A 15311-nucleotide genomic window follows, 5' to 3' on the forward strand; every position below is an offset into this window, starting at 1 on the left:
TGCCAGCTCTTTCTATCTGTGGAAGGCTTATCAGGATGCCTTCAGGGCTGTATGGGGAAGCTCTTTAACTGGTTCCAGCCTTATTTGGCTCTGAAATTCAGTGTTTGTATCTCGTAGCCATAATCATGCTTTTGTGGACGTACAAGACCATGGAAGAACTTCAGGAGACATGTGGGCAATGGACAGGCAGGGCTCCCTCTGTATGTCTTGGGGTCTGACTGAAGAGATTAATATCAGAAGATCCTGGTTTCTGACCAACGCAGGTGTTCTATTCGATGTTGGCGTAAATAAATCTGATAAAGCACACAAAATGTCAAATATATTCAAAAAAAATTTTTTTTTTGCCATGTTAGAATGTTTGCTTTTGGTTTCCTCAAGTATTTCTTATGAGAAATAGAAATGTCTGGAATATGTTCTGGGTGTTTTTTAAGTACATGAATTGCCAGGAAACTCTAATTTTCACTTACGTAAGAATGTCACTGTGTGCAGAGGAAAAAGAGCCTGCAACTGAAAAGGATTAAAATTATGGGCCAGATTCAGGTCCCAGGTCAAACACTGGGGAGCGGTCTGATCCAGAACAAGTTTCTCGACTGCTCTGTGCCTTAGTTTCCTAAGGATTAATACTTATCTGAAAGACAGAATTAAATGAGCTCACGCATGTAAACCGCTCAGCGCAGTTACCTGTTAGCTTCTGTTCTTACTACTCAGCTAAAATGAAATCCCGTAATACCTGGGGTGGCTTTGTTCTCCATGTGTCCATTGTGCGTTCTCTCTCCATGGTTAACATCTCCCTGCCTCATATATGCCATTTCCTGTGTCCTGTTTAGGGAAAGTAGGCTCAGCTCAAGGACACAACCCAAACCCAAATCCCTGAAGAGTGAAAATACACATCAGTTACAACATTTTCTTTTATTTACTCATATGAGAGGGAGAGCATGGGCAGGGGAGAGGCAGAGGCAGAAGGACTTCCCACTGAGCCGAGAGCCCAGTGTGGGGCTCAGTTCCCAGACCCGGAGATTGTGACAGAAGCTGAAGGCAGCCACCCAACCGACTGAGCCACACAGGCACCCCCATTTTCTTTTTTAAAAAGATTTATTTATTTATTTGAGAGAGAGAGAGAGAGAGAGAGAGCCTGTGAGTGGTGGGGGAAAGGGCAGAGGGAGAGAACATCCCAGCAGACTCATGCTGACTGTGGAGCCCAATGCCGGGCTCGATTCCCTGAGCCGAATCCAAGAGTCAGACTCTTAACGGACCGAGCCACCCGGCTGTCCCCAGTTACATCCTTTTCTTAAGGAGCGTTGATCTTTATGAGCCTTTGAACTTTCTAACCAAACATTAACCTTTGTTCCTGTCACAGAAAGCAACCTCGATCCTGAGAGAGTCCCTAGAAGCCAAAGTGGCAGTGTGTGGCGATCTCAGTTCCGAGGTGGCCGAGACCTACAGGCTGTTGGGTGGGGCCGACCTGGCCCAGGGGAACCACGCTGGGGCCCACAGGAAACTGAAGAAGGTAAAGCTGGACTCAATACTAACCTGGCGAAACCCTCCCCACGGCGAACTTTCTCTCCCTCTACCATTCTGTTTTTAAGTGAAACTTTATCAGGGGCTCATTTAAGTAAGATGACCACTTCTGCGGCCAAGCTAAGCCAACACTTCTTGGATAAATAGTAGAGTCATCCTCTTATACACGTACGTTGTTAAATGAATTATCAGCGATTTTTTAATTATAGCATGCAGTTATTTTCAAATTTTTGCCTAGGGCCATTCATCAGTCTTTTATTTTATTGTACTCTTTTTGTAGAGTCAGTTTATGGAAGAATTCTTGAATTCTTGTGTGTGTTCTTCTAGTTGCTTTTTAAATCGGGGATTTGTTTGTGTGGAAGGTGTGAGGTAAGGATCTAATACTATCTTTTTTCAAATGGATACCCAGTTGCCCAGCACCCTTTGTCAAAGAACCCACCTGTTCTCCAGTGATTTGAAAGAACACGTTCATCATGTACTACACTTATGTGTATGCTAGAGTGGATTTCTGGATTTCTGGTCTCTTCCATTTCTGGTCTCTTCCATTTGTCTTTTTGTTTATTCGAATTCCAGTGCCTCATTGTCTTAATTATAGAGATTTCACAGCGTGATTTAATAGCTGGTAGAACACCACTCCCCTCAGAGTTTTTTATCTCCCTAGAGTATCAGGTTTTCTAAACATTTTTGCATATTTATTTTTCCACATGAATTTTAGTATCAACCTGTCTAGCTCCATAAGAAGTTTGGTGGTATTTTTTGGAGGATCATGCTATTTATAAACTTCTGGAAGACTGAGAACAAGGGATGTCTTTATATTTGTTCATGTCTACTTATGGATCATTCAGGCACATTTTAAAGTGTTCCCTGTATAAATTCTGCACATTTCTTATTAGGCTGATTTCTAAACATTTCCTCTTCCTTAATCATAATGCTGTTATAAATGGAGTTCTATCTAGTATTATATGTATGTGTGTGTATATGTGTATGCAAACTGTTGGTTTCTCTCTGTTAATTTTATTTTGCTATCTTGCTTAATTCTTTTCTTGTTTGAGTTAATTTGAGCATCAGTTCTTTCAAGTTTTTCAGGTGTACTATTACATCATCTGCAAATACTTTTACTTTATGTTTTCCAATTCTTTTGCCTCTAATTGATTTCTCTTGTCTAATTGCATTGGCTCATACCTCCAGTACAATAAGTAATAGGCATTCTTGTTCTGATCTTAGTGGAAATATTTCTAATGATTCTTCATTTGGTAGACGCTGTCTTTGGACTAAGGTTTATATATGTTATCATGATAAGGAAATATCTGTCAATTTCTATTTTCACGAATATTTTTTATTAGAAATAAGTGCTAGATTTTTATCAAAGACTTTTTCAGCATCAATGGAAATAATCATATGATTCTTTTTATATCACTTAATATGGTATATTTTATTATAATATTGAACCAACCTTGTATTCCTGGAATAAATCCCCATAGTCATATTGAACTATTTTTTCAGTGTAATGTTGATTTGTTTACTAACATTTATTTTAGGATTTTTTGCACCAGTATTGGTAAGTGATATTTGTTTAAGTAACAATGTTATATTTGCTTCATAAAAATAATTTGGAAATTTACCTTTATTTTCTATGCCTGAAGGAATTTATGCACACACTAAAACTATCTGGTCTTTGAAGGTTTGTACCCCTTGTGAAACTTTTTAGGCCTGGTGCTATTTTTGAATGGCAGGGAATTTCTTGATAATCTTCTCTATTTCTGTATAAAAAATTGCTCTGTTGAAGCTTTCTATCTCCGATGAGGTCATTTTAGTGAACTGCATTTATCTATTTCACTATCATTTTCAGAATGATTTGCATGGAGATTTGTAATTTCATGAGTTTTTTAAATCTCTGCTTTTTTCATAGTTCTCTTCCCATTATAATTTCTTCATTTTTTATTTGGATTTCCTCACTTTTTCCATTGACTGAGTTAGTTAGTGGTTTGTCTATTTTGTCAGTTTTTCAAACTCGATAGGTCAATTGCCTTCCTATTCTGTTTCACTAATTTCTGATTTTATCTTTATTTATTCTTTTCTCATGACTTATTTTGTTTTACTTTGTTGGAGTTTTTCCTTTTTGAATTGGGAATTGAACTCATTTGTTTTCATTTTTACCAAGAAAATGTTTTAGGCTCTGGCTTTTCCTTTTATTGCTTTAAATGTGTCTCATAAATTTTGTCATGTTGTGTTTTCATTACATGTATTAGTGTTAAAATGGGGAAATCCTGTTACCTCTAAGTAACATAACTGACCAAACCAAATGAATTAACTTTAGTTCTGAGTGGGCTGCCCTATGCATTGAGCCTTCTTCTCTTCTTAGGACTTTTCTGAATCTGTGGCAGAAGGCATCAGATTTGGTAACATGCATGGTGCCTAGTTTTTAACAAGATGATACATATATCAATTATCACACTGTCAATGGTAGTTATCAGTCACCTTCTGTGCGCCAGTAGTTGTGCTCAGCAGACCTGGGGAAGAACAATGATCAAGACAATTATGCTTCTTGTCTCCATGAGATCCAGTCTGAGGAGGAAGATATGTTAAACTAATCATTTGAGATAATCTAAACATTATACATGTGCCAAAGATATTATTGAGGGAAGACGGAGGAGGGAAGCTAAGATGGCGGTTGCCCTGGGCTTCTCCATCTTCCACTTCTGAGCTCATACTTATTGACTGATTGTTATATCCCCTGAACTGTGCTGAACGATTTACACATATTGACTTATTTAAGCCCTATCGATACCTCTACTTCAATTTTTTACAAAGACTTGAGTGTCTCAGCCTTGACTGCAAGGTCAGGAGTTGGCAGAGTGGGGCTTTGGCACCAAGAGGTACAGGCGAGGTGATCTATTCTGCACTTCTCCTGGTTCGCCTCGGGCCTCTCAGCAAGATTTTGATTGAATGAGGACTTCCTATCCTTAAAAAAACATCTGGGAACCAGTGACCCGGTGGGGAGAATGTCAAGATCAGAAAAAGGAGTCTTTGGATTACCACTGACAGAAAACAGTCAAACCAGCTCAGATATAAAGGGGTATCTCTTGTCTTATGGTTTCCAGGGAAAGGCCAATAGGCAGATAATTAGCAAAGTAGGACATAGCTAAGCCTCAGGAGAATGTTCCAAGGCTATCTCTGTCCCAGACTCCTACCTGTGTGTCATGGCCGTCTGCCTTCAAGATGGAGATCATGGCTGCCAGCCCTCCAGAGTTTTACTTCCTACCCCTGCACCATTTCCCAGTCATAGCTTGAAAGATCCTAAGGAAAGGGCTATAGACCTGACATGAAGTGCTCACCCCGGATCAATCAGCTGAGGCCAGGGCCTTGGTAGGATGTAAGAACATGGCGCCCTCATGGTGGCTGGCTGGCCCAGGGTGGAGATGGTGCAGGAAACAGTCCCATAGTCAGAAAACCTGAGACAGGGTCCCAGAGAGAGCCCCTCCCTATTGTTGAAACACGTGCAATGGGTCCACTAGGCATCCAGTAGCTTCCTCCCTGAGAATGTTCCAGGCCGATGAGGGAGTTACAGATTGTAAACCCCCAACTGTGGTATCATGTGCTAAGTTCTCCAGGTCCACACCGAGATCTGTGGGAGGAAAGGGGCTTAGGGAAGGTGTCCACAGATAAGTGGTCCTAAAAAAGAGTGTAGCCCAACAGACACAGGAATTCCCAGGTTGGAAATGGGGTGAAGAAGAAGTTTGGGGGTGAGAGAGTAAAGCCTCTTTAAAAAGCAAAAACTAGTTAGGGCCGACCATCTGGCAGGAAATCGTCTTGGAAAGACATGGGGGCAAGTCTCGGCAGCCATGTTTGTAGGTTAAGGGGCTGAGACGTGATCCTTTAAGCAGGGGTCCCAAACAATGGCCAGTGCACTGTCTGTGTTTATTTCATTACAATTAAGGATACAAGCCAAGTTAAAAATGGTGTTTACAGATAGTCATAAAACCTGTCATCATTTTATAAGTGATCGTCAATCAGTTGGAGTATAGGGAACATTAACTGAGCCCTCACTAAGGAAGTCTTAACCTGTACCAAAAAAGAAACCTATTCTCCTGAGTAAAACTAGATTCCAAAAACACCTACTTGTAATTTCACTGATAAAACAAACTCGAGGAAGTTTGCTCTCCCTCTTGTTCTGTACGTGCCTACACAGTAAGCCTCCATTTTTGTCTCTCTATGTAGAGACAAAAACCCGCAATATTTACCGTGTGGCCCTTTGCAGAAGAAGTTTTCTGAACATTGCCTTAAGCAGCTAGGAGCCATGAAGGGAGTTGTAAGCAGGCCACCACAGGTCTATATTTGTACTTTGGATTTAAAAAAAAGAGAGATAAATTATAGTGAGGACCATGTGGAGAATGGACTGGAATGGGCCAAGAATCAAAGGCAAGAGGCTTGAGGAAGACAAGAAACCTCTGTGAAATGGTAGTAATAGCAACGCCCAGACTTCCTTTCTCCCACATTGTGCCGGGGATGGACGGAAGGGAGGGCAGGGAGGAGGTTGCTTTCAGGAGCAAAGGATCCAGCGGGGCCCAGGGGGCCACAGAGCCCCGGAGGAGGAGAGGGCAGAGCTCTCCTGGCCGAGGCACTGCCTGCCCTTGGGAGCCTCTGCTGTGATTCCTCTTCTGAGGGTTCAGCCTGGTCACTCAACTCTGGGCCGGGGAGGGACCCCAGGAGTGGGGGGAGCTGGCAAACTTGAGTAGGAGCCACACGAACCTTCATGAGGACCCCGCTGTCCCCCGTGGGGCGGAGCAGGTACCACGACCAACCTCAGACTCAGGGCCAGGCTGGCTGCTGCCCAGAGTGGTTCATACATCATTCCTCATCCTCACAGCCCTGTATGTCAGACCTTAGGAGCCCTGTCTTCAAGGGAAGGGGCTGAGCTGCCTGGAAACACGTGAGTTTTACATGGGCAGGTTCATCTTAAGTAAGGTTCACCAAGCATGGGGGCTTAAAGCCCTGCATGAGGGTGACTTTCTGAATCCGACTCTGGGGCAGGGGTCCCAGGCCCCAGGGATCTGCATTTTAGCTTCTGGGAGAAGGTTGAGATCACTGCTCTGGGCCCCATGCCCACCCACAGGGCTTAAGATCAGGTCAGCCTCGAGACACTGTCAGGTTTCATCGCTCCCGACGGCTTCCCTGGACGTCAGTGACATTTTCTCCCTTCAGTCTGGCCTCATTAACCATCAGTCCCGAACACCATGACTTTGACATTTTAAAGCTATCGGGCCATCTGCCAGAACGCAGGAAGAAAGGGTTGAAACTTGTGTCTGTTGGTCACGTGGGCTGTGGTCCACGCAGTCCTCACTGCCCCTCCCCTGCTTATGCCCATCCGAGGACAGGACTGGCCACGCTGTGAACGTTGGGGCACGGACACAAGACGTGAAACACGCCCTGCACATCTGCCCGCTGCTGAGCCCGGCTTTCCCAGTTGCCGTACTTGGCACTGGGCTCTGTGGAGCCGGCGGCAGGTTTCTAAACCTCCCGGCCGAGAGCTTCTCTCCTTTTTATCACAACAACAGCTGTGTCCCCCACATTGTCAACTCTGGAACAGGAATCCAGTGAACACTGGCTTTTCCAGATGTGCCCTCCTGGGCCGAATGGCCCTGGGCACGGTCCTGTGGGCCTGGACAAAACAGGAAGGCAAGAGAAACAAAGCAGACCGTGGGATTAAATTACCGAGAGGAAAACCATATTATTGATCTGTTTTTCAAAGGCATCTGCCTGCAGGGTGCAAAGGGAGAAATCTGTTGGCTCCAGATGGAAATTTCCACAGCAAAAGTTCTAAGCGCTTTTGCAACATAGAGCCCTGGTTTGATTCTGGGATGGGTGTCACTGCCATCATTTTCACCCCGGTGAAAAGCTGCAAAAAAAGCATTCCTGGGGCGCCTGGGTGGCTCAGTGGGTTAAAGCGTCTGCCTTCGGCTCGGGTCGTGATCCCAGGGTCCTGGGATCGAGCCCCGCATCCGGCTCTCTGCTCAGCGGGGAGCCTGCTTCCTCCTCTCTCTCTCTGCCTGCCTCTCTGCCTACTTGTGATCTCTGTCAAATAAATAAAATCTTTAGGAAAAAAAAAAAAAAAAAGCATTCCTAAAGATTGTCTCCCAGGTCAGTAGTCTCTCAGGACTCACCCTGGACCCAGGGACAGGGTGGAGTTGGGGTAGCCAGTCCCCCAGTGAGTACTGTCCTCATCAGGGGTCAGTCCACTGCCTGACCACCTCACAGCTCCCAACAGTAAACATTTCCATAAAAGAATAACACGATGTTACGTGACCCCTGTCCCACTATGATGAATCAATTGAAGAAAGGTGGAGGAAAATGGTTTTTACTCGTAGTTGTAGATGAGAAAGCCATCCCTGGAAGGGTCTTGTGTGGTCATGGATTAAGACCCTAGATCAGCCGTTCCTCCAGCCGGCCAAGCACCCAGAACTTTCTGGTTGACAGCTGTCTTTTATACATAATTCACGCACTGTCATTCCATCCGCAGACCACCGAGTTTTACTTTCCCATTAGCCTGTGTGGTGTTTTCCTGGTTGCCCCGGATACCAGGAAATCCAGAGCACCTTTGGAGTCCCCACACAGCCCCGTGTTAGCCACACTGTTTTCAGGTGTGGTCTTGTTTATTTGTCCTTGATCCTGACTTTCCTAACGGTCACTGACTAAACCCATCGCCGGGCTGCGGCAGGTCCCCTCCAGTCCTTTTTGGGAAGAGAGGAAGTTCATGCCGTGAATTTCACATCAAAAAAATCCTGTTCCAAAAAAAAATCCTGTTCTTGGGTTGAGAAGCATGCTGGAAGACGTTCCAAGCGCTCCTTTGTCCAAGCTGTTTGTAAGTCAGTTGATGCGGTATAACCGTGGGAGCCGATGGTGGAAGAGATCAAGGTTTGACCTTATGTGGGGGAAAGGTGGAGCCTCCCTTGCAGGCTGTAGGCTAGGTGGGAATGAGAGAAGTCCAGCAGCTGCCAGGAAGGGGCCCCATGAGGACAGTCCACGCACAGCACTCCTCCACTGTCGCTGTCCCTTAGAAAACACGGACAGCCCCACTTAAGGCTACGTTTGCTGTGGAAAGCACCTTAGTTAGGAGAACTATTGCTTGTGGGATGCTTAGTGTCTTCAAAGTCCCTAAACTGGCCTCAGAGTCTGGAGGGCGCAGAACTGGGGGTTCTAGCGAACTGTCAGAGCCCCACTAGAGGAGGGACAACTAGAGGATGCCGAGTTTATGGGTGTATGGCCAGCGATAGAGGGAAAGGCAAACTCTCCCATGGAAATTCAGCGTGACCTTAAACAAGTGGAAAGAGTGATGGTCAGGAGTAGCTGATGTGAGGGGCTCCTGGGTGGCTCAGTTGGTGAAGCGTCTACCTCTGGCTCAGGTCATGATCCTGGGGTGCTGGGATCGAGTCCCGCATTGGGCTTCTTGCTCAGTGGGGAGCCTGCTTCTCCCTCTGCCTGTTGCTCTCTCTCTATGACAAATAAGTAAATAAAATATTTTAAAAATATATTTAAAAAAGAAATGGCTGGTGTGACCGCACCGGTTCAGGAAGGACCCAGGTGACACGGCTGAGCTCCACATCAATAGGGAAAACAGCCCCAAAAAGTCAGCCCAAGGGGGTTAGCTTGAAGAGGGTTCAACCTCTTGCTCTCTCTGGCGCTGAAACGGGCAAGTCCGGCTTCTGTACAAAAAGCTGGCTGCCTTGCCTGACACGTGGGTGCGCAGCAGGACCCCCCATGCTAGCAAGTCCCGCTGACGCGTTTGTCCTCAAATATTTGTGTTGCAGCTGTCCTGGAGAAAGATGATGGTAGCTTGCTCCAAGACAGTGGCCAGGGGATGGAGCAAAGTCGTGGGGGAGTCGAGGGATGTCGATAAGGATGTAGAAGCCACGGCACATGGCAGCTCGGAGGTGAGGAGTGAGGGAGACGAGGATGCCGTGAACACTTCCTAGGGGGGCACTCAGTGGACACTCAGGGAGAGCTTTGCGGATGGGGTCCACTCTCGGAAGCTGTGTGAGTGGCAGTCCATGGGCCCCCCCTTTCTTCCTCATCTCCCTCGTCCCTGCTCCTGGGGCCCCTGGTCCCACTTTAGCTGTCCTTGTGTCATGGGAGGCTTCCTTCCCACCTGTGCACCAGGTGGGGCTCAGAATTAGTGGGTCTCCAGGTCAGGGAGCTGCAGGGGGGTGTGCTTGCATGATGTGTGCGTGTGTGTGTGTGTGTGTGTGTGTATACCTGAGAGAGAGAGAAGGAGAGAAGAACAGAGAAGGGGAATCAGTATCCTTCCTCAAACACTTCCCAGCCCTCCTTCCTGGGAACCCCCACCCCCCGACAGCCCTTCACAGGGCTGACTCCCCCCCATCTTGCAGGTCTCAACTCACATGTCACCTCATGAAGGCCTTCAGCCTGCCCCTCTCTGCTGTGTCACTGAGGGGGACACAGGGTGGCAGATGGCGGGAGCTCTGCAAACACCTGCCACAGGAACGAGCGGCCACGGAGGATGATGCGAGCCCAGTGAGGGCAAGGCTGGTTCCTGGGTAGGGCTCGGGTGTGCCCCTGTTTCTGCAGGAAAAATGCCAGCTGGGGAATTGTGTTCCGGTTTGTCCTTTCGGTTCTCCCAAGGTCATCATTTGAGTAAATCACTTCTGCCTCCCTGGTAAAGATTCGTCCGTGAAAGCCTATTTGTGTTTTTCTAAACCTTGAAGACCTTTCGCCCTTCCACATGTTTTGGGTTCTGATATCTTTTTTTTCTTAATACCAGCCTTGAGAACTGACATGAACACAGAGGCACAGGTCGTGAGTTTCTGGGTAATTCTCCGCCACAGGCAGGGAGTATCTCCTTTGACGGATAACGTGTTAAGAGGAGTAGTGACTTCATATCGTGAGAGTCGTTCTTTACAAACGTACCTTTCCCTGGCTTTGTTCTTCATTTCATATAAAGACAAAACACATGTGTTAGCATGACAGGCTTGGCATGGACCCTTACCAGGCGGGACAAAGCCTTGCAGCTGGCTCTTCAGCTGATGGCCTTGCTGCCTGGCCTCTCTTAGTGAGGAGGACATGTCCCATCAGCGATTCCATTGTCTGACGTTCCCTGATAAGAAGGGTGAGGCAGCTTCTAGGACTTAAGGCGGGAGGTTGATGGAGGAAGGGAGGGCTAAGCACCCCCGCAATCCAGTTCTGCTGGGAAATAAAGGAATGGCCTTGCAGACGGTCAGGACAAATGAGTTGCTCCAGAGATGCTCATAAATAGGTAAACAGAGATTCTGGCCCAAACCAGATAGGTTTCTTTGTGAGTTAGGGTAGTTCGCTGTTGGGGTTTTCTGAAGCCCAAGTAGACTGAGTCAGCTAACCTCCATGCCAGACCTGCCCCTGCCAAGCCACCCCCCCGCAACCACACTGGGAAGGGCACGAGCTCCGGGGCCCAGAGGTAGACCAGAGCTAGGAAGACACCAACCAATGGCTCCTATCCCAGCTGCTTTGTCTCAGGGGCCCCTTAGGAACCTAGCTCTCCAAACTCAGTCACTTCGAAAAGACTCTTTTTCAATTTCACATCAAATGCTTAAGGTTGTTTCTAAACGACCTCGGCAACCAGGAATGACTAAGCGAAGTAGCCCTTAGCCAACATCACTCTTGCAACTACTGAACTTGCCTGGTTTCGGAGGGCGAAGGTTTATCATGCTGCACCCACCAGGAAGCTCCCTTGCTGGAGGTTTCGGTAGCTGATGGATCCCTGGAGCCCTGTCGTCCAGCCGTGTCTTTGGGCTCCATATAGTCTGAGTTCAGAGGGGTATTTACAATGAGTGGCTCCCAGTAGGTTTAGTGAACAACCTATTGACCCAGTCTCTGTCGATGTCTATCTTTTTAACAAAAGAATCGAAACACCTATTTCACACAAAAATGCTTAAACAAATTTAGCTAAGGGGAGCACAACATTGAGAAATTGAATTTACGTTTCTTAGATAAATATGTGGTTATATAAACATTATCTAGCAAGGGTCGGAGAGGGGTTATTTCACTCTTCTAAAAAGGTAGCTCTTGGAGACTATTCCAGCTCATGGGTGAATGATTCTTTCCTGACGTGGCACCTGGTTTGGTGTCGGTGGGAGCTGTCCTTGTAAAGGAGATTAGGCAGGGGCTGAGGACCCATTTCCCTCTCTTAGTTGGCAACACTTTACATCTCTTCTCGCTTCAGCTAGAATTTGGAGCAGATCTTCTTAATGAGGATAAGTAGCCTTTATAAAAATCTATTAATGCCAGGAAGAGAAGAGTCTTGACTACCGGGGGTCTAGGGAGTAGGGATGGGGATGGGGGGGCTCACCTCTCTTGGGCTTGAGTATTGATTATGACCCTCTCTCCTACCTCTAGTCTCTCTACAAACATTTTCCCCGGGAAAAAGGATCAGAACCCGAGGTCTAGAATGGAGGTCGCAGGTTAAACCATGAGAATTTGTCTAAGCTCTGTCAATTGCCATGTCATTGTTCCCAGGAATCTGTGACTATTTAGCTAGTAGGATGTCTTTCCCTAGGGATGAGGGGCCAGGGAGAAACTTCGGGAACCAAAGGGGTAGGATGGAAATTCCTCCTGACTTTTGGATTTTGGAGGCCATCTGTTAAGGCAGGGTAAATGGAGACCTCAGACTGTCTCAAATAATTATTATAATGTCAGTAAAATTCTAATGTCACGGTGAACGAGTTAGCACCAAGGCATGTTGACATCTGCTCATCTCAAAATGAGTTGCATCGGGGGCACTCATAAATAAGTAAACAGAGGAGTCGGGTGGGTTTAAAATTAGACCTGATCTTTTACACTGAGTTAAGGTATTTCTGGCCACATAGGAGAAAATGAAGTCCATTCTGGCAAAAATGTTAGCCCTGGATGGAGGCCTCTTACTGCCAAGCCAGAGGGAGGGGAAAGCTTGCTTGCTTCCTGCTTACAATCCCTTCCTGAGCACAGTCTCTGCCGGGGCCCAGCTTGGAGACGCCCCCAGGCTTCCAACAGCGGGGAGCCACGGAGGAGAGGAGGGCTGGAAGTGTTCCCATCAAGTGTCGTGGGTGTCGATGAAACCCATCCCCCAAAGCAGTACAGAACTTTCTCAAGTTCCTGCATTTCCCAAGTTCACAGTTTATCTGTGGATTAAAGCAGTGTTGGCTGAACCCCGTGGAGTGAGCAGCACGTTGCCTAGGCCGGACCTGGCCATGGCCCCAGTGCAGATTCAGAATGGCTGGGGCTTGCTGGATGGAGGGGGTGGATTTTGGAGAATTTGGATCATCTGCTAAATGGAATAACAGAACCAGGATGCTAATTCCTGGTGTTACATAATTCAGCCAACAGAATGACGATCTGTTATTTTAAAAGAGAACCCTGTCATAGCTTCGTCTAATAATATTTCTTTCCTCCAGAAGACAGCTCGGTTCTCAGATTCCAGAACCACTTTCTCAGTTCCTCAGATTGAACCAAACATTCAGACGGTTTTGATATTTTCCACATCTTACAAAGACAAAGCATTTTGGCTGCTTGCATTTGAATTTTCTCAAAGACCTAAAAACGGTTGGCAGATCAGAACGAATAAACAGTCTTCAGTACAAAGTCCTCAAACCCTCACACTTTTTTTTGACTCAAGCTGTTACCATGTAGAAAAACCAATTTAATATTTTTTAAATATCAAATATTTCAGATATGCAGAAAAGCATGAAGAATGTAACAAACACCTTTGAGCTCTTTAATTCAACAAAAGCAATAAGACATGACCCTACAGTTGAACTCCCCACTCTTCCCTTTCCCCACCCCACTTCCAGATGACCACCGTCCTGAATTTGATATCATTCCCATGTTTTCTTAATTATTTTACTATGGCCTTGCTTTACGTGTTTCTTAAGCTTCATATAAATGATATATGTAATATATATTCTAATAATATACAATATATAATGCATTCATCTGTAATTTGCGTTTTTTGGTCTATGATCATGAGATTCATCTGCATGTGGACACATACAAACACATCAAAAATCTATATGATACTTTATGAATACAGTACATCTATGTCACAATTTACCTATCCATTACTAAATATTGCCAAATTGTTCTAAAAAGTGGTCATACCAATTTCAACACCCACAATCAATTTTAAAAAAAAGGTTTTTTTGCTTAATACCTTTGACAGAGCTTGGTATTATCATGATCAGGCTAGGACTTTTGCAATGTAATAGATGAAGGGACAACCTCATTGAAGTTTTAGTTTGCGCTTCTGAATACTAGTGAGCTTAGGTGTGTTTATTAGCCACTTAGTTTTCAACTTGTTTGAATGATATGTTTATGTCTTGATTATTTTCTATTGATAGGTTGCTTTTCCTATACCTTATAGGAATTCTTTGTGTGTTCTTAATACTAATCCCTTCTCAGTATTGTGGGAGTATTTTCCCTCATTGTCTTTTGTCCTTTCCCTCTTTGTGCTTTGCCTACGGTGAATTTTGGTGCATAGATGTTTTGAATTTTAATACAGTTAAATTTTATCAGTCTTCTACTTTTGGTTTGTCTGGGTTTTGTTTAAGAAATACTTCCATGCCTCAAGATGATAAAGATAAATCTTCGATGCTTTCATCCGGAAGTTCCACTTATTTTCCAGTTCAGTTCTTGCCCCTAGATCCTTCAGGGCCACTTCTGTCATCTCTCAAGTGTTGGATCCTCTTCTGTGTCCTAAAGATCTATTTTTCTATCTCTGGATGAAAACCATTTTTGGGTTTTGGCCATTTGGGAGCACAACTTTCATCTTTATCCTTTCCTTGAGTTTTCCCTTGCCTGGTCCAGGCAACCAAATGGCAACCCAGTATGGAGAGGGGAGAAGTCAAGCCAGAGCTAGCCCTGGGTAAAGACATAGGCTGAACAGTTAACTGCAAAGAAATTATTGTATAGTAATGAATATAAAAATCGCATGTAAGATAAAGCATTTTTTAACAACAACAATAAGCAAAAGCATTAAAAAACTTTTCTAGGCTATTATAAGCCTCATTTTATTTATTTTTTTTTAAAGATTTTTTCTTTATTTATTCGACAGACAGAGATCACAAGTAGGCAGAGAGGCAGGTGAGCGGGGTGGGGGGAGGCAGGCTCCCCACTGTGCAAAGAACCCAATGTGGGACTCGATCCCAGGACCCTGAGATCATCACCTGAGCTGAAAGCAGGGGCTTAACCCACTGAGCCACCCAGGCGCCCCAAGGCTCATTTTAAAATGCAAACTAGAGGCCATCCCCAGTCGATAACAATGCTGTTACCTTAGTTTCTAAAATGATTATAAACATAGTTTACATACAGCTTGTCCCAGGGAGTTCTGTGAAATAGTGTTAAAACTTTACATGTGTTTCCTAGATCCCTCAGAGGATCCAAATTGAAGGTGAGGCATGGGTCTTTATTCCATTCAAGAGAGACTTGTTTTTCCTGCAAAACGCTCGCAGTGGCACTTGTATGACCTCATGATTACTACTTGGTGTCCTGCAGTGTCTTCAGATTCAGACCCTCTTGTACGGAGCGCAGGACAAGAGGACTCTGGCCACCCAGCAGACGGTGGACGTCCTGTCCAAGTGAGTTTGTTTCCACTTACACTGTTTTCTTTGCCATTCTGATCTCAAAGGAAGCTGGTTCTATAAGGGTCTGTAGAGCTTTCCGTGGAAAGTTTTACTAACTGACTTCCTGTAACTCACCAACTGGGCAGGACCCGTGGTTCCTTTGAAAACCCAGCTGTAAAATAGCTCCCTTGCCCAGATACTAAGAAGAAATTA

At 45.3% G+C, this 15311-nt stretch overlaps 1 protein-coding gene across 9 annotated transcripts in view; it reads left to right on the forward strand.

Moving 5' to 3' along the window:
- The window catches only part of TTC23 (tetratricopeptide repeat domain 23), a 98358-nt gene that overhangs the window by 81791 nt on the left and 1256 nt on the right, over nt 1–15311 (forward strand). For 4 of the 9 annotated variants that reach the window (XM_082736465.1, XM_082736464.1, XM_082736466.1 and 1 more), the window contains exons 9-11: nt 1358–1507; nt 9324–9446; nt 15031–15113. In XM_082736465.1, coding sequence (XP_082592591.1) covers nt 1358–1507; nt 9324–9446; nt 15031–15113 — 356 coding nt within the window. Of the gene's footprint in view, nt 1–1357; nt 1508–9323; nt 9447–9902; nt 10225–15030; nt 15114–15311 lie in introns of those variants that run through there. The other 5 variants (XM_082736469.1, XM_082736470.1, XM_082736467.1 and 2 more) reach the window with 3 other exon arrangements.

Source organism: Mustela nivalis (genome assembly GCF_964662115.1).
Source record: "Mustela nivalis genome assembly, chromosome: 6".
Taxonomy (NCBI): domain Eukaryota; kingdom Metazoa; phylum Chordata; class Mammalia; order Carnivora; family Mustelidae; genus Mustela; species Mustela nivalis.